Source organism: Acanthochromis polyacanthus, chromosome 12, assembly GCF_021347895.1.
Source record: "Acanthochromis polyacanthus isolate Apoly-LR-REF ecotype Palm Island chromosome 12, KAUST_Apoly_ChrSc, whole genome shotgun sequence".
Classification (NCBI taxonomy): Eukaryota; Metazoa; Chordata; class Actinopteri; family Pomacentridae; genus Acanthochromis; species Acanthochromis polyacanthus.
In genome coordinates this window covers 22,290,362-22,309,378 of record NC_067124.1, presented here as the reverse complement: position 1 = coordinate 22,309,378, position 19,017 = coordinate 22,290,362, and the positions used below count along the sequence as shown (strand labels likewise).

General features: G+C 42.0%; 1 protein-coding gene and 1 long non-coding RNA gene across 2 annotated transcripts in view; one reads left to right on the top strand and one right to left on the bottom strand.

Moving 5' to 3' along the window:
- Window positions 1-648: 648 nt before the first annotated feature.
- LOC110958800 (uncharacterized) lies at window positions 649-16,929 on the bottom strand. The gene is made up of 2 exons (XR_002596198.2): window positions 16,810-16,929; window positions 649-1,164 (listed from the first exon to the last, which is right to left on the bottom strand). It is a non-coding gene; the product is annotated as an uncharacterized LOC110958800 (long non-coding RNA).
- iglon5 (IgLON family member 5) overlaps window positions 16,406-19,017 on the top strand; it is a 99,009-nt gene continuing 96,397 nt past the window's right edge. Inside the window, exon 1 of the mRNA XM_022205502.2 lies at window positions 16,406-17,026. Coding sequence (XP_022061194.1) covers window positions 16,966-17,026 — 61 coding nt within the window. The 5' untranslated portion in view covers window positions 16,406-16,965. The remainder of the gene's footprint in view (window positions 17,027-19,017) is intronic.

Below are 19,017 nucleotides of genomic sequence, written 5' to 3'. Positions count from 1 at the left end.
TGTCATTGTGGCGAGCAGGTATTGCTGACAGGGTGTGACGTTTAGGGAAGAATGCACAATGGCCTCGCAGGTCACTTTTATTCATTATCAAGCTCAGATCATAGTGAAATATTCTGCACAGCTGTTAATATGTGTCACCTGGGTTGTCACTGTTGAGTTTCAGTCAAGTCTCCTGAGCTTAATATAAATCAGTCTGCCAATAGACAGATGAGCTGATCACTTATCCCAAAATTGCTTTCCATCTTCCCCTGAGCTTTCCTGTTGTGCTTTGAAATTATCTCTCTGGATTTTGATATGCTGCTTTCAGAGATAATCTAACAATATGGCAATATTAAATTGCTTTTGCCTAAAACTAAGAAGGCACTGGTCACTGTAATAAATCCGCTTTCTTGGGGCTTGCCTTCAATACATTAGAATGTTTTTGGTGTTTGTTTTAGCTTCTGTACTTCTTTAGGCCGTTACTGTGATAGCAACACCTGACATTCATGTCTACAGGATTCAAAAAGCACTTTTTTCTACACAAAAATGAAGCATTTAATAGGTAGTGAATAAAAAAATCAGTTTATTATCAGAATTGGATGAACTACAGACTGATGATGAATTGATTGCATTGGTAAATTTGATCATATTTAGAAAGCGAATGCAGTCTAAATTTTCAAAACCCAATTTATTTCAAGGTCTTCAGAAGTTATACAATATGAAAGATGCTTTGGATTCTCTGGACACATCGTGTTTTTAATTATTATTATTTTAAAGTCAGTAATAAGCCGTTATGGGTGTTAAAATGAGCTAAACATGATTTATAGCCAAAGAAAACATGAAACTTCACCAGCCGTCTCTCAGCATATTGAAGCTGCGCTCTCCATGAAAATAAGGCAGAATTACGAGGGGAACTGAGCCTAGCTGGGAAATGCATCCCACTTGGATGGAAGACCAGTAGTGCATCTTGAAGCTAAGCTTTTGGAGGCAACCACCCAGGAGTGGTGCCTGAAGCTAGAATTATACTGCTCCACTCTCAGTCAGTCTTAACTGTGGGGAAATGGGGACTTTTGGCCTTTTTAAGCAGGCTCAGCATCCAACACCTGCTGCCGTCTTGGGTTACAGGTACCTGTTGTCCCTTCAGGGCAATAGTTAGCAGCTCAGGCCATCTTCCTGAATCAGGGTCTAGGAAAGAGAGAGGAATGAAGCAAACGCATGTCAAGAGTTATCTGATTGACTGTAGGACACATGTCTGGAGATTAGTGGTTGTTAGGCATTGGCTTTGACAAGTACAAGCATACAGGTTGTTGGGAAGTGAGACATACGGAGATATTTCAAAAGATTTCTCCTATAAATGTTTTTTTTCAACAGAATCTTAAACATACAGTAATTCTACTCTCTTACAGTGTGATGAGCAATTTACTTTATTATATCTTGTGAGCACAAATACTCATTTCATTTCTGTGATTTCTGTCACAACACAATCAGGAGCGCATTATGCTGAGCAAACTCAATACCTTCAAAAGAAGACATCTCATTGCAAAACCTTGAGAGGATATTTTTTCAAGGCAGCTTTTTCATTGCCTGCCGTCACTGTGAGGAGCTTTTTCACAGCAAGCCTTAAATGCTTGGGACTGAACACGAGGGCCATCATTCATTGATGCCTTCTGCCAGAGCCACTTTTCACCAATGGAGCTTAGCACATCCTCATTTTTTTTTTTTTTTTTTGTGCAGAGTCCAATTCTAAGCAGTGTTTTTAGAGTGTCAAGGCCTTGTGTCATGTTGCTCCTAAGACAAAGACGCAGAGAAGCCCTGGAGAAGTCAGATTTGCTGCTTTTATTCCGTCACTCGGAAGACGGTGCGGCGGAGCGTTTCTGCTGTGGCAGGGGTTTTTCTGAAAACACTAGGGGGGGAAAGCAGAGGACACAGAGCAAGATCAGTCTCAACTTTCCGAGGGAGGAATTTTCCAAAGGTCACAGCGACCACTCACACACCAATTTACATTGATCAGCACTCTCTGCACCTGTTTATGCACCAGGAGTTTTGCCCGGAAACCCTGTCATTAATCAACCATGGACCGAATCCAGCATCAAGAAAAAGCTAAAAACTCCTTCTTCAGACGCAACAATAGATGCCGCAGCTTCTTCCTTTTTATCCCCCGCCGGCCGTAGGCACGGAGGGGGATGTTGGCGTGGGCACGTCTGTACGTCCACATTTCGTTTCCAGAGCATATCTCAGAAACTACTTGAGGGATTTCATTCATATTGCACCCAGGCCATCTCTATATAGTATAGATGTGCCTTTTGGGGTGCATGACCTTGAACTGATTTTCAAGGTCATAGTGAGACACTTCAAATATTTTTTGGTTTCTGGATCATATCAGAAACTAGTTGAGGGATTTCACTCATATTGCACCAACGCCCCCTGTGCATAAGGTAGATCTGCCTTTTTTGGTGTATGACCTTGACCTGATTGTTTCTATTGTAGTGAAGATGTATCATTTTGTAGGTGTATCGTCCAGTATATATTATTATTTCTTGCACTTAGAGGCACTATATATAAGGCGGGGGATGTTTTAAGCGGCGCGTGTTTATTTTATACTGTTAGACACCGTTTGATTTTTCCCTCCCCAAGTTTAGTTCGCAATTGATGTAGATCAAAGCACAGAGCTTTTCACAAAGATTCAGGCTGTGAATCCCAGCGGTCACTTGAAAGCACCGTCAAAATAAATAAATAAAACGGGAAGATAAATTCTACTTGACATGTATTCAGTCAGTCTGTGTTTCAACATTGTGGAGCTATTTGTCTAATTAATATATCAGGTCTCCCTAGTAAAGTGAATAATTACTGTCGTGACTCAGCCGGTTCTAACCCTCTGTTTTGCTTGGGGAGGCACCTATGTGTCCTTTTTTTACCCCCTCTGCACCTTCAGTTGTTTTCCCAGGATACTGAATATTAGACTTTCATGTGCACCACAGTCAGCTGCATATATACATAACACAACACATGAGGCCATGAATATGGAAATTGTGCACAACAGGTGGTGAACGACTAACATTAAAGTTAGATGTTTTTCTGGTATGTATGCAACAAACAACTAGTCATGGGAAACCCAGTACTAGACCCTGTACTAGCAGATAAATCTAGCAGCAGTCCCTGTTTTCTGTCAAGAAATTCAATGAAAAAAGCAAACAAAACAAAACTGACAATGAATTGAGTGTAGCTGAAGCTTAATATGGCTTGTTTTTCTGCCACAGTCTGTCCAAAGGCCATTTAAAACACCTTTGTACTCGATGAAAGGTTATTTCCTTTTGTTTGCAGGCATTAAAATGCCATGTCTAATATGTAATTTGTGCAGGTATGTTTGGGAAGATTTTTATTGTTGGTGTTTTGTTATTACTTGCACTGCAAAACAAATGTGTCACAAACAGTGCTTGTAGTGAATCAAATGTGCATTAATTGCAGCTGAGGATTTGCCCTTCAACAACTGCACCCCTTTAGTAAAGGTGATGTTTGCTAACAAGACTAAGAGTTTCCAGCTATGCTAGCAGCTGCGCGAGGCCGTAATTGCCTACAGTGGTGCTTTGAACTCAATGTTACATCGACATGCTACTATGTACTAGGCCTGATGTCTGTCAAATCCAAGTTCACCACTTTAGTGTGTGCCAATTAGCAGTAAACACACGGTAGAAATGCATTTGATGTGCATGTGGTCATAAACAAGAGTGTGGATGATGAAAAAAATGGAAACTTTAATTGCAATCTGTTAAATAGCTGTTATTGAAAGGTTCAAAGTGCCTCTTCAATGAAAATCACACTTTGTCACCTTGTTAGCATGTCCTGATGAACTTTTTTATGAGCTGAAAAATGAGAGAAATAAGCAGTCAACATAATTTCCACCTTAAATGACAGGAACCAATTCTAGTTGCAGGGTAGAGCTTTCTGTATCATTGTTTTTCTTTAAAATTGGTTTTCAGTTTTATACATATGCGACTGAATTTCTCCAATATGACAAGTTGCTGGTGTGCTTGAGCTGTGGAAAGTGGAGTGTTGAGTTATATCTGAGCCATTTTAAGGCAGGAAAGGATTATTTTCATGGCAGAAATGTCTAAATATCCAACACTGATAATCAGAGATGAGTTTTTAACAGTTTAATTAATGGCTTTAAAGGAATTTTAATACATTTTCATCAAAAAAGCAGACTAACTAACCAACACTGCCACGCAGTAAACACCAGTGAAGACTAAAGTGCTCATTTGTTTTAGAAAATAGAAGGAATAGAAACTGTTCATTTGAACACATTTTCAAATATTTGCAACCCCAATAGAAATGAATGAGTTCAGGGCCGAGAAGTTGGTAATGAAAGAGAGAGATGCCGCGTTGCTGTTGGTGGTTTCACAGAATTTGCCGGCGATAGAACAAATGCCATGATAATACCACCATTATCCTTTTTGCTCAATAATTTTATCAGCCAGAGATCATGGTTTCCAGGGAATGGTGGCCTCTTTCTCCTAACAGGCGGCGCACTGCCATGGTCCCAATGCCAAAACAGATTATCCTAAAGGTGATGCAATTTTGCAAATGCATGATAATGAGATTCACGCGGAGTTGCAAATCTGTTTGCTTCAGGAATGTCAGTGAACTACGTTATAACAACAGCTGCTGGCCTGTCATGACAACTCTATCAAGCAAGACAAAGCGTCCAGTCTCGGCATTCATTTTCACTCCAAACTGTTTCATATCATGTGAATAAGAAATGGCACGGTTTTAAAAAAGTACCACCTGAAACTTGGGACACAACATCTGATTGGACGTGATCAATGTGAATTGAGCAGGGAGATCGAGGGAGGTCAAAAAAGAAAAGCTGGTGGTGGCTGGGAGATAGATGGAGATCAACAGAGTGATTGAGATGCAGAGCAACAGGGACAGACAAGTTGAGAAGCAGGTGATGCATCATTGATTGGCACTGTCATAGAGCCAGGACCGATTCCACATCAGCACTGAAGGGGTTTGATTCGAAATGTATCGACAAATGTTCCCTTGTGTTCGGGAAGGGTAGGATGTGTTTAATTAATGGGCAAAACAAGGGGTATGTATTAGAGCATTAAACAAGGGCAGGGCAGAGGGGACGGGCAAAATTGTGACCGTTTTGACACAAATTGCAGAGAAGCTCGGCAGTGTCTACGATCAATACATTAATTCAGGTAGTGTGGGATAATCACGCAGAGATGTTGACGATAGTCCTACTGTGATTAATGATTTTCCTGGGAGTCGATCCAAGCGCAAAGCGAATGTGCCAGAACCATGGCATTAATGGTATAGCATATCCGGTGTACGACAGTTTAAATGTCTATTGATGGACCGCGTTAAATGGGTTAAGAGACAGCCGGCGAAAGGAATAGCAGCGGCGTAAACAATCAAACATTTAATTGTACATTCCATTCTACTTAGCATCTCTGTGGGCTGAAAATAATCCATTTTAGAAGCCAGTGACTTCAGTCTCTGGAGTGCTAATTGTGCTTTAGGATAAATTTAATGCGCTGCAGATGTGTCGGCGTCATGTTGAAACGCTCAAAAATGCATGAAAATGATTGCATCTCAGCAACTTCTTCTCTGTATCTTCCTTCATCTCACATTCCCACTTGTTATTCCACTCTTGCTTTCTCGCTTTTTTTTTCCCCTTTTCTCCATGAGCATTACAAATGCAGCAGAAACCTTCTGAGGAAATACAGTATGGCACAGATTGATTATAGGTCTCTGCTAATACATTGGAGACTGCCACATTGCAGGAAAGTTGCTGAGTTTTGAGAGGAAATGGATAAATCTACCAGTATATGCTTGTCTGATTGCACTGCACAAACAGCAGACTTTAGCTTCTTCTAGATAATTTTTTTTTTTCGAAATCTACAAACTGATGAGAAGTTCATAGCAATGATGAGTGTATATGTTTTGTATATATATGTATCTCTGGCCGTCAACCCAAAAGCTGCTTATCAATTCCCTTTCATTTTTCCCATCAATCATGCATCCGACACTGCAGTACTTCTTCGGGGTAAAATTTGTTTCCAAGCAACTGCTGAACAGTTTACTGGGAGACAACTATCAAAGAGAAGAATGAAATCACAGCTCATTCGTGTGCAGGGCCACTTAGCTGCTTCTCTAACATAGTTTGGGGGTTAAGTTGAAAAAAAAATCAATATCTGCCCTCTCCCATGCTTGTATGGTTGTTTGTTATACAATGAAGCAGCACTGAAGTTAATGGTACAAAACAAGCGAGTGCATGTTTAGTGTGCCTTTGTAGGGTTGAAAGCCTGATCCATCATTCAGTAGATGTTTACAGATCTGTGCTTCAGAAGTGCGTGTGTTTTCCAGAGGCAGAAATCGTCTCTTTGGTTTGATACAAGTAGAGCCAAAAGACATTTATCAATTTAAAAAAAAAAACATTGGCTGTCATTATTTTGAAAGGCAACTAGAGGTAGCCACATACGGCTTCCGTCAGCGATGCATTGGATTTTTCAGTATGCCATGAACACACGTGCTTGCATGTTTGGCAAGTTTTCCCTCTGCTGTGAAACTTGGTGTTGCTACTGAGTGCTTGGCAGAGTGATGGATTCATCCTTTCTCTCCACTCAAGCATCTCTGATGTTCAAGGATGCTTCCAATGTTTTTGCAACCTTCAGCCTGTTTATTACATTCGATGTAGCAAATTTGCCACAACAACATAATCACATGTAGCGGGGGCCTGGCCTCTCGATACAGACTCCACTCTTTAGCTGTCTGTCTTATTTTACCTACGTAGCAGGTTGCAAATGTTTCAGCTGGTAGAAATTCTGACTTTTTAAATGAAATTTTCAGTTTTGTTTTAACCCAAGCTGTGCATAGAGTTAATATTTCCTCTTGTGTATTCTTGACAGCCGGTTTGGTCCTGGAGTTCCAACTTTATCATGAGGCATAAATGTCAATATCGGATGAAAAGCAAAGCCTTGGATTACATTCAGCACAAATCATGACGAGTTGAATCATCTAATGTGGATATAATTACTAGGGTTACTCTACTAGATGTGCTGGGTTTATGGTGCATTTAGCACATTGTTGTAGTGCATTTTTTTTGGTGATTCTTGACATTTGGGGAGTCCGTGTCTCATTATTGCCTTTCTTTCATTCAGACCATGGAAGACTGAATGTTAAACACACGCTTACCCAATAGTGTTCTGCTTGTTGCAACAAATGTCAGCTGAGTGTCAAAGCTGATTCTTTTCCAGTGCAGAACTTACATTAAATTTCACTGGGCCTTTGGGCACCACATGACTTGAATGTGCATTTTGTGATTTTTACATATTTGGTGCCAAAATCACCACCGTTCAGTGCTGTCCCTGCGGGAATAGTTCTTTGGCTCTGCCCAGTTAACAAATGTGATTATTCTGCTGCCAGTGCGGCTCTGTCTCCAGGATGTGTTTGTATAATAAAAATTCCGTACGCTTGTTAATGAAGCAGTGAGAGTTAATAAATACTGCTGCTTCTACAGACATATGTGCTTTTGAGATGTTAATTACAGCTCTGCAGCTGCTAAAATACAAGGTATTCAACTGTTTTGTTTGTTGTAATGATAGATATGGATGCATAATCATTTGTAGACAAGAAAGCAAAATGCCACGACAATATTTTTACAATTCTCTGCTAAAGATATGCTTTAACTAATGCCTTTAAGTCTAATTCCAAGAATTTAAAAAGTAGAAACGTGCAAATAGATGGTGATGTAGGGAGAAAAAGGTTAGAAACTGACACCGGAACCTGGTTTTGATATTCTACTTAAAATCTGCTTGCAGAATATTACTACTTAGAACTGAAATCTTCAGTTATTTATTCAGGGCACCATCCCAGTCTGTCTGGGAAATATTCATTAGATATGAAAACCAAATGAATCATTCTTTAACTTTAAGTCATAACTCCTCTGTGTCATTCAATAAATGCTATTTAATGTAACATCAGCCTACTTGAGATCAGCTAGGCAACAATAAAACAGTAACTTAAACTGCTGAATTAGCTGCTGTGGACAGAATGTTAGAGCAACTCAAATTACACCATGGCAAGGTAATGCAAGCTAGTTTGATCATTTCCTAGCTATAATGTCATTAAAATCTGTGTGTAATTAAAAAAATTAAATGTAATGATTAAATGGACAGGTCCAGGCACATGAATTCATTCATAGTGAGATCTGCTCCTCCTTTAACGGTAGCCACCATTTCTATATTTGATACTAACACCCAGGAGAGAGCTCTTACAGAAAGGTTCTATTGTCATCAGCTGGTTCTTTTTCACACTGTCGGATTCAGAGCAGATGATTTTTCAGCCCAGATCTGACCTTGTTGTAGCTAATGTAAAATTAATTATTGGCCTTCTCTTTAATGTCTATGAATAGTTTTTGATTCAAATGTAGATCTTAGTGTATGTCCTGTCACTGCTGCTGATTTGTATGCATATGTACACATGGGAACACTGAAACCACGAAGCCCCCCCACATTACAAAGCCCAGCCCCTGTGTATATCAGTGTTCTGGTGATAATGAACTGCTGACTGCTAACATAATATTGTATGCATGGCACCAGGTCTGCAGCACAGGATGCTTAGTAATGCCAGCCACATCCAATCAAGACATTGTTCCACAACTCTGTGGAGGTTACCAAGTAAGGGGAAAGAGCAAAGGAGCCTCATTTGTAATGAGTTGCAGTGGAACGCCAGGCAGGCTAGATAGAGAATGAGATAGAGGAGTAGAAAAAGAGCAAAAGATAGAGCAGAATAAGACTGGATGAGCCGCTGAGAGCGGATTGCAGAAGTGCATCAACGATAAGAAATGGCGAAATCAATTCTGGACAAATGAGAAAGATTGATTTGTGAGTGAAACAAAGGAAACCGCAATGGAAGCAGGTATAGGAGTGAGGAGGAGGGGAAAGATGACAGAAAAATAGATGTCACTTATAGGTGACTGGAAGTCAAAGGAGAGGGCAACTGCCAGTCAAAAGTCTAAAATGGCTCTAAAAACTGCAGTCTTGTGTCACTCATAAGTAGTATGCCAAAAAAAAGTTTTTGTTTGAAGCAGATTTAGCATTTCTTCTAATTTGTAGTTTGAGATCAGAGGCACGACCATCATTTATTAAATCATTTGTTCATTTATTATTTCTTGTTTTTAAAATTCATTAAACCATTTTTTCTTTAATTTCCAAAGTCATTGTAATACTATCTTTTCCCAGTGGTCTTTCAGATGAATAAGAACGTCTAAAGCAGCATCATTCACTTGCATCCTCTTGGCAGCGCTGCACAACTGTGCGGCCTGCTTTATGTGTTTGACACAATGTGTCCTTGTTTGATTTTAAATTGTCTTCCACCATAGGAACCTTGGAGAGGGAATAGCACTGATTCCGAATAGTCCAGTTGGCTGAATAGTTTATCACACTGAAATTATAAATACACTACCGTGCTGTGGTTCATTATAATAACTGTTGATTTATTCACAATTGTGAATCTTGGGGAGCCTACATTTCTGTCAAGCAATTATTACTTTAAACACACGCATCACTCTTCTTTTGACTTCATGATGATGGTTACACTGCTGAACATGAGCACATCTGTACATCAGATGAAATCACTATTGCAAGCGATAGCGCTGTCTGTCAGTTCGTCTCCTCGGCCTTGCTCTCTCTCTCTCTCTCTCTCTTCTTCACTCGTCCATTGCTCCCTTTTTACCCCTCAGGCAAAAAACGAGGTTCCTATCCTCATTAACCTCCCTGCCTCTCTCCAGCTCACCTCAGGCCAGCCCCACCTTAAGCTGCACTCATTACTGCTGAATCAAGCTGGGGAGATGGAAGCTGAAGGCGGGAAGCAGAGAAAGTAATATGTTGCTAGACAAATAGTCAGCTGGAGAGGGAAGACTGTCATAATGGGTGAGAGACGGGGAAATAAAAAAGCGGAGAGACGGCAACTGGAAACAAAAAAAAAAATCAAAGAAAGGCAGAGAAAAGTAGTGATTCGCTTTAGTGTGGTTAAATGAAAAAAGGATAAAAGAGACAGAACGACAGGGGCAGAGAATCCATTAGGGAACTCGGGAGTGGCTAAGATGATGTGTGAGCCAGTCATAAGCAGACATGCTCAAAGCTTAAAACTGTGGCACTTGGCATGCTTATCCATGATAGATATCTACCTTCAGAATCTAGTTATTCATCAATGCCAAATTTCAGTTGGCTTGAGACTACCGATTCAGGCACCGAGCAAAGTGTCTGACTGCGTCGCCTGTCTTTTCTAAAGATCTGACCTGACTGCACTGCTTTTGTGGACCCCTCCGCTGTGTCTGTGTGGCTGAGTTAGAGTTCAATAATCCCTACAAACCTATCATTGATTAATGACTTGCTGCTTAAATTGCAACAGTTATGGATACAAATGGATGCAAAAGTACTCTTGATGATAATGAAGCACACAGTTGTTGTTTTTTCTCTTTCCACCACTAAAATGTTCACTTGTTTTGCTGCCCAGATCTGTGGGATATGTGGATGATTAATGGCGTAAAGGCTGCTCTTGAAGTGCTATCATTAAGAATTTTTTAATTAGTATGGGGATGGTTTGTGGAGTGAGAAGCAGCAGCGACTCTCGGACAGTCTGGAAACAACAGAGCTCAGCAGCACAAAGCCTCCCCATGGCCAGAAGGCAAAGAGCGGATGCTAACTAAGGCATTGATGTGACATGAAACATGACCAGCTGGTCTGACATCAGTCTGAGCTAATAAAGTAATTATGCTGATGTTTTTATTTATTTATTTTTTGTCACTGTGCTTCAATACACCAGTGACTTGCATCTAGAAAGTAAAAATGTTGCAATGATGGAAAAAATTTGATAGTGGAGAGTTAAAATGAATGGAAAATGACAGTTGCATTTTGAAAGCCATAAAACACAAAGAGAGAGAAGGAGAAGGAGAGAGAGAGAGTATTAGGCAGCAAGCATGATTAAATTCCATCATCTATTACAGCTCGGCTCGTGGCTTTGATCCGGCTTCAAGGCCGCACTCTCTCGCGCTCAAGCTCCATTCGCTTCTTAAAAGGTGACTCTCCCAGTGCCTTGTTTCATCATTTACTATCCATCATTCTTCGCCAATGGGGAACCACATATTTGCCCGTGTACGCCCACATACACTTATCCACACGCTCATCCTTTGGTTGCAGCAATTAGCAGCCTTGATCAAGATCCTTTACATTTTCGCCCTCAAAGGGCCAAACCTTTGGGTCCCTCCAATATTTTTACTTTTTCTTCCCTCCTTTTTCTTCGGCATCTCTCCACTCCCCCATCACTTGGCAAACTTTATTTTGTCCTCTCCTCTTTGGATTCAAATGCAGCACCTCAATTTCAAGGTACTTTACAAGCATGGCGTGTTGCGGCAGCAGCAATCAGCAGTGAAAACAATCGTGGGCTTAAAATGGATGTAACAACATCAACTTGTGAAGCACTAACAGCGAAGGTTGTGTCAGTGATGGAAATGAACCAACTTAAAAGCTTCTGGTTTTAAAAAACACTATTTTTCTAGTTAAAATGTGATGCTTGGTCTTTCCAGACTTTTCCCAGCTATCAATCTTGATCCATAATCCTCCCAGGAATCTCCCATTTCTTTCCAGTTCTTCCGACCGTCGGCCTCCGTTTCTTTGGCATCAAGAAGCTGACATCACAATTTCCTCTTTAGCTTTACACTTTCTTTTTTCCTCCATGTTCCATCTTCCTTTCTTGCTTTTCTCCTCCCTGTCTTTTTGCTTCCTTGCACCTCTTGGGATAACATAATTCAGAGGACAAGCCTTTCGAGACCAAAGCCTCTCACTCGCTTCCCCCTCTGTCGCGCTCTCCTTCAATCCTTCTCAGTAGGGTTCTCAGAGGGACAGTGATTACAACCAAGTGACTGCCGCCTCTGCCATGCCAATTAATGTGGGGGGCTTAAAGACGGAGCAAGGGGAAAGAGGGGAAAAGTGCCCGCGCCCGCATCCCCATACATTATCATACTAAACAGGCTGGTGGGGTGTCTCGGCCCAACTGCTAGCTCTACAGCAGACACTTCAGGGACAGGTTCCCCCCCAGCCAGACGTACTCAAAGTCAGACATGTTTGCATAAACCGCCCCGCTCTCCAAACAAGCTCGGCAAGGTGTCCCTCCATGTTTGTCCTTACAGTCAAGGTGCCAACATCTGACATTATAGCACGGGTCGGCTTTGTACTCTATTAATTGGGTGTGAAATTACTGTCATTTCAGCCTCAGTACTCAAGGTGTCTCAGTGACTCTGGCTGTGGGCGATAGGTCCATAAGCTCAGGCATATATACGTTTACTGCACATCTGAGCAGAAGCCCGAACAGACAAGCCCTCGCACACATATGCCACGATGCATCTCACTGCAAAGCGTGTTAAAGTTCCAATCCATCACACTAGCCTTGCTGTTCCTCCCCCTCATGAGTAATGATGCTCTCAGTGGCATTGTGGCCAGTCTACTATGCATCATCACCCCTAACATACATCAGTTGGGCTCAGCTACGGCAAAACTACCCCCAAAAAATCACTTTGACTCTAAAGGATTTTAAAAAAGTCATTCTAGTTTGCATTAATTGTACCATGACAGCTCTGTCAAGCTTGTTAACTCGGTACAAGAAGAACTACAAGAAAGCGGTCACTCACTTAAGTCACCAAATACGAATATTGTGACATTTTTGCAGCCATGACTGGGATTATTAAGTCAAAAGTTAGTTACAATAATTGGTTACTGCACCCAAAAGAACCTTCACTTTGAAAGAAATTAAAGACTGAAAGGTAAAAACAGAAAATCTACAAAAGGTCAGAGCTCTGATATGACTACTGTAATTAGTGTTAACTTGGAAGTAGATGAGGTCTTCCTCTTCAGTGCGAAGTCTCGTGCTCTTCTGTGAGTAAGAGGGCCTTTTTGTTCTATGGCACATTCCAATTTTCTTTTAATATTAGACACAAGCTGCGCTGAAGCTTTCCATCCTCGGCGTTATCCCAACACAGAACCTCTCGCCTTTTGCCTTGCTTTGCCTTCAGGAAACATTTCAAATTACGAAGCAAGTCCACCCACATTCACTTCTAACCGTAAATATGTACTTTTTGACTTCTCTTGACCGCTCTCTTTGTCTTACTGCTTTCAGTTTTTCTTCTTTTTAATTTTTTCCTTTGCCTTTTCTCTCATATGTCTTCTTCCAACATTTAGCCTGAAATGAGAGTCCACATCCAATCTTTGTAAGTTGTCTCACGAAGTCTCTCTAAATCTGCCTCTCCACGTCTGCAGTAGCCCTCAATTTCAGCTTAATGCTCATACTAATGCTGCATGTTGATGCAGGATTAATATGATTGGCCATGTTTTTCTCTGCAGAGTTTCCCTCGAGGGACGAAAGCAGACACGGAGACAATAATGCTTTCAGATCAAGAAATAATTTGATAAACCATATCGATGGAAAACATCAAACCAGACTGCACATCCAAGATGATTCTAAGCTGAGTACTCAGAAGATTTAAAGAGATAATAAGCCTCCTTTGCCCATTTCTGTTGATTTGAGCAGTCATATAGTAAGCAAGAAAACAACTATTGTTTATCTTTGTTGCTCAATAGTGAGATATCTACCATTTGGAAAAATTGTTGCCTCTGAAAAGGTGATCTGACGCACAAAATTGGAAGAAATTATGGGGGAGTTTGCGCTGCTGTATCACCACAGGCCATTAACACGAGTTGGCAATGATGTTTGTGTCCTTTCTCTCCATTGTGTCCACACCAATTTAAATCAAGCTTTTCTTTCATGTGCTAATAGTTATTGTTAGTTATTGTGCATGCAGCACAGGTCATCAAGTGTTGTGAAATGTGTGCGAGGGACAAAAACATTTGTATCAGATTTAGGTCAGAATTAAAAAGCTCTAGTCAAGATCAGGCAACTCGGATCATTTGTTAGGCTGAAAAAAAATGCTAAAAATTCAATGCCTTTCTAGTTGAAGAATCTTTTCACTAAATCTGGACCTGGTTCATCGGAGTTAGAGGTTAATTTACAAGTCAAAATTCACCATCCTGACCTCCAGCAACCTTCTGTTCTACTGTGTCTTTGTGTGGAACTACAGCCCCTCGAATTTTTTTTATTAAAACGTGATTATAAAGATCTATTCGCCCTGTAGTACTTACCAGCCCCCTTCCTGGCTTTCTGACATATATTTTCATTTCATTAACGACAGGCTACATTTTGCAGACCCAGATTGTGGTGGCAATACTGTGACATTTTGAAAGCACAAAACCTTTTGTTCAAAACAAAACTAAAAGAGTTGCATGTGGAAAAAAAAAATAAAAAATCAGCATCATTTCCTCTGCAAGCCGGTGCATGTCAGGCTTTTTGAAAATTAAGAAATATAAAGCCTGTCTCAGCCCTCCTACATGCCCGCTTCCTCTCTGCTCAGGGTGTCATACAGCTTGATGGGAGCCGGCGAGGTCTGAGGGTAATTGCCTTTTGTAAAAATGTGAGTCAAAATGCAAATTTATGTCAACATTTTCTCAGGTGTTCCTACTTTTATTGAATAACTTGGAACAACAGAGTACAAACAAACTGCAACTTGTGACAGGTCTATAAATAATATCTCCAAGCGCACGCAAACCCAGTTTGAATTGCTGATTGCAATCATGAACATCACTAATGAAGCTTCCCAAGTGCAAATACTGTATCTCTTGTTTGGATCAGAGCATTTTAGCATCACACAGAGGCAATGTTTCTGCGCTAATGTGGAAGCTGCACAATAACTGTCCTGCGGCATTTAAGTGCAAAAGCTGCACGTCTATGCTGATTAGAAGAACAGCATGTCATAGTGTGCTTGGCTTAATTGCAAACAATAGCATATAGTAAAAGATGTATAAGCCCATTTTAAAACGAGCTTCCCTTCAGGCCAAACACTACACCTGTTCTCTTTATCCCTTCACTTGTGCTATCTTTTACAACTTCTGCTACTGCTCATATGAAACCAGCCACTTTACCAACTTAGTGAATCTGTCACATCATCTGCAGAAACTCAAATCATGAATTTTGCATTAGTTAGCGAAAACAAAACCCCAAAAAAGTACCATTTAAAAATAGCACTCTAATGAGCCAGCGGTTAACATCATAAATACAATTGGCTTCTGAATCACTCTGCTGTGTCAGATCTAATCAATATAATAAGTATTTACAAACAAATCACACACTATACTTTAACTAATGTCGGGCTTTGATTAGCTGACTCATTAATCAGGCCTGGGTTTTCTTGCCCATTCATCTTCCTCCATCTTTCATCTGAGGCAGATACGCCGTCAGTTTATCCCCTACTGTATTTATTTTAATTCTGTCCGAATGCCATTAATCAGCAGGCACTTCTTTATTACTTATGCACTCAGCAGTAATAAAACATTAATTGGTTATTCAGGGAATACAGAAACAAAGCACATCTGTCAAAAAAATGTAACAATAAATCAGCTGATATGGAAATAATCTTCTCAGGGATGTGGTGTGGAAAAAAAATAGACCAGAGGGCATGAGCTGTATGTTTCTGATTGAGAGGGGCCTTCTGATATGATGCAATATGACTGTAATGAACTGCCAAACGTTGGAAAAGTGCACAGTAAAAAAAAAAAAATGGCAATCAAGTTTTCTGTGAGTTTCACAGCTTTCTATCTGACTCGGCTTTTGAGCTTAGAAGCAAGATAATAGCTGACAATGTGAATGGGCTTTTATGTGTTCACTAAGCAACTGCCTTTTATGCCTCTAGCAGCAGATGCAGCACAGACACTAAGAGACTGACATGTTTACAAATGGCTCATTAGTACTTCTGCATAAATGTAAAGTGTCCCCCTAAATTGGTTTATGTTGCCTGCCATTAAGTCAGCGCCACAATCAGATGGGGTGTTTTCCTGCAGTGCACACACTAACCAGTGCGCCCAGTTGCATGTGTGCAGGTTAGTTTTTTTTTTTCTCACGCTCTTTTACAAGCTCCTAGACTGGCAATATCCATTTTCAGCAGCGCGCACGGTGCCATTCCATCTCACTCTCGTTTACATCCTCCAAAACCAGCAGCCTCATCCGATATGGCACCACCTGCCCCTCTCTTACCCTCCACCTCTGTCCCTGTAGTTATTATGCCCGCCTGTCCCCCCCTGTGGACTGTTTTCTCCGAGTACTGCAGCAACACCAAACTGGCCATAAATCACATTGCATTATCACCGCGCCGTGCTTCGGCTGCTGCGCTCTGCCCGCCCACCGCGCGTCTCCGATTGGCCCGTAAGCCTCCTCGGTCGGCCTCTGCGAGCGGGACATCGGCGCAATCGTAAATCCCGCCTCCTTCCTCGGGCCAGCTGATTGGGAGAAAGGTGCCTCTCCTTGAACTGTCAATCATGCTCTTTTCTTGTGCGCCTCACATTCGGTGCTGCTGCCTGCGACGCGCTGAGTGCGGAGCGACGAGACGCGTTGCATACCAACAGAGACATACGGAGCAGGCAGTTTTTTTTCTGGTCAGGACGCACGGACCCCATCCCCAAAATAACACATCTATGCCAAGTCACACTTTACATGCTACCTTTACTTCACCTGCGTTTGCAAAAAATATTTATGCCGCTCTCCAAGGTGCTGTGAGCCAAACTAAGTGTCTGGGATATTTGTTTTTTTCCCCCTTCCTGCTGTAATATTTTGTTTTGCTTGAGAGATTCTGCACCGGAGAAGATCAAGCAGCCCTGCCTGTCTCTCTCTCCGACGGGAGTCACCATAAGGAAAAAGTCAAGACAGATGTTTTCATCCACTCACATGTAGAAGCGTTGGACTACTGCTGATCACAATCTGGGTCGTTTTTTTTCTTCGTCTTCTTTTCTAATAAACAGATTCACCGCAGCGGTGCGTTAAGGGAGGAATACAGAGGCATTTGGCTGCAAAAACAAGCAGAAAATCAATCACAACTCCATCATGGGCTGCCCCCTCTTGCGGAACGCGTTTGCTGGTCTGGTACTGGTTCTGCTGTCGAAAGGTAAGTTCTTGCGAGCTACTTTAATGATGCGCTGGCGGTTCTGTGCTGCTGCGTGTGGATCTTTGCTTTGGATTTCTCTTTAAAAAATGGTTGTGGAGGTGAATACTAATGATGGGGAGAGAAGAAGGAGGTGGTGGTGGTGGTGGGGGGTCTACCTGCTTGAGAATCACGCGTGTCTGCTGTGCCACTACGCTCCGGCTCTCTAGTCGCTGTGGATGTGGAGAAATGTGTTTGTGTGCGTGCGCGGGGGGACGCGTGCCCGAGAGCGCAGCGCCAGGTTCGTCTCCAAAGCCCCCAGCCTCGTGGTTTTTGAGAATCGAGTGATGCATGTTAAGGTGTTTACTATGGAGGCAAAAGAGGGGAGGAGGAAAAAAAAAGGAAACGATAGACTCCCATCTTCCGTGGAACACATTCCTTTACGTGACATGAATTGTCCCGGCATCCCCACGCGCCCGACGCATCATCATCATCATCATCATCATTGCGGGTGGGGTGGGGGGTGGGGTGAGACTGTGGAGTAAAGTGCATGTAAGAAGCATTGCAGAGAGACTCGAGAGAGAGAGAGAGACCGTGTTTTGTTCTCACTCTTCAAAACCAAGGTCGAGAGACACAGAGGGGAGATGAATGGTAAAGGATGGACAGTTGGGAGGGCTTCAGGGTGGTGTGGGTGCCTTAATTCCCTCTTTTTCATCACTGGCATAAACGTCCCCACCTCAAACCTCGACAAAACAGACTTCAATTACCAAGCTTTAACAAAATTCTTCCACTTTTCAGTGTGGCAGATAACTCGCATGCAGATGGTGTTTTAAGCCTCGTTCTTATGAATAACGCAAACAGACAGTGTTGCTGTCCTCAGGGAACACCAGCCAAGGGGGGCCGTTTAAAACCTTGTTGCATTTCTCATAATGCCATCCTCTAATAGTCTCACCATGCTGTGGGATGTCCCATCATACATTAGTGCACACCATCCACACCTTGCACTCTAGCATGAACACACACACACACCTGGTTCAATTAGTCCTGCCTTCCTCCTGTGGGAAATCAGTATATAAATAAATTACTCTGGCCCTTAATAACAATAATTGATGTGTCAGTGCAATAAGATGTGAGGTTAACAACCTGCAGATGCAGACGGTGCTATAGCCGCCTGCTCCTGAGCTCCTTGTGGAGCAGGAGAGCCCAGCTGGTCATGGTTGGCTTACCACAGCAAGCCCCTTCTCCACACCAGGCAGAGAGCAGACGGTCAGCCCTGCAGGACGCGCACAGCACACAAACGCAACGGGGCCCACCAGCGCACAGACCGGCCCCGCAACCATACTGCAGGTTTCAGCCGTCTGAATTTTATGCGTTTTTTTGAAAGTGTGACCAGTCGTGCAAGCGAAACACTTGAAGGATGACTGGATATCGATGTGCATAACGCAGCACATGCGGATCAGATTTAATCTTAGAGAGGCATCCCGCCTGCAAGTTTCTGCAGGTCCACAACACGTCCATCTTTTAAAGCGGGGGGATTGGTATGCATTATAAAGGAAGAACATGACTGTTAAAAGGGCACCGTTCACTGCTTGATAAATCATGCAGCAGCGAATAATCCTTTGTGTCTGTGCCCCTGAGAGTCAGGAAAAGGGGGGGGGGGTTGTGGTTGCTTAAATGCTTCACTACTGCTGTTAAGCAGATTTGGTGCGAGTTATTATTGCCAGTTTAATGATGTATAAGAAAATCCCTCTGAATGGCTTTACTGCTGCAGTGTTTTATTCATTTGCCGTTATTTTAGCCTTGTTCGTTACTCGTATGGCCCTGGACATCGTGGACAACAAATGTTTTGTAAGAGAGCAGTATTTTATTGTATATACACTCTGAAACAGCTGGTGAAATGTGTTTCTGACCTGTACAATAGCAACACGTTTGAAAAAGCTTTTTCAGAGCTGTAAAACACCATGAGACTATTCAAGAGTTTCCTTCTGAACTGGTATGTGATTGCATGGAGTACT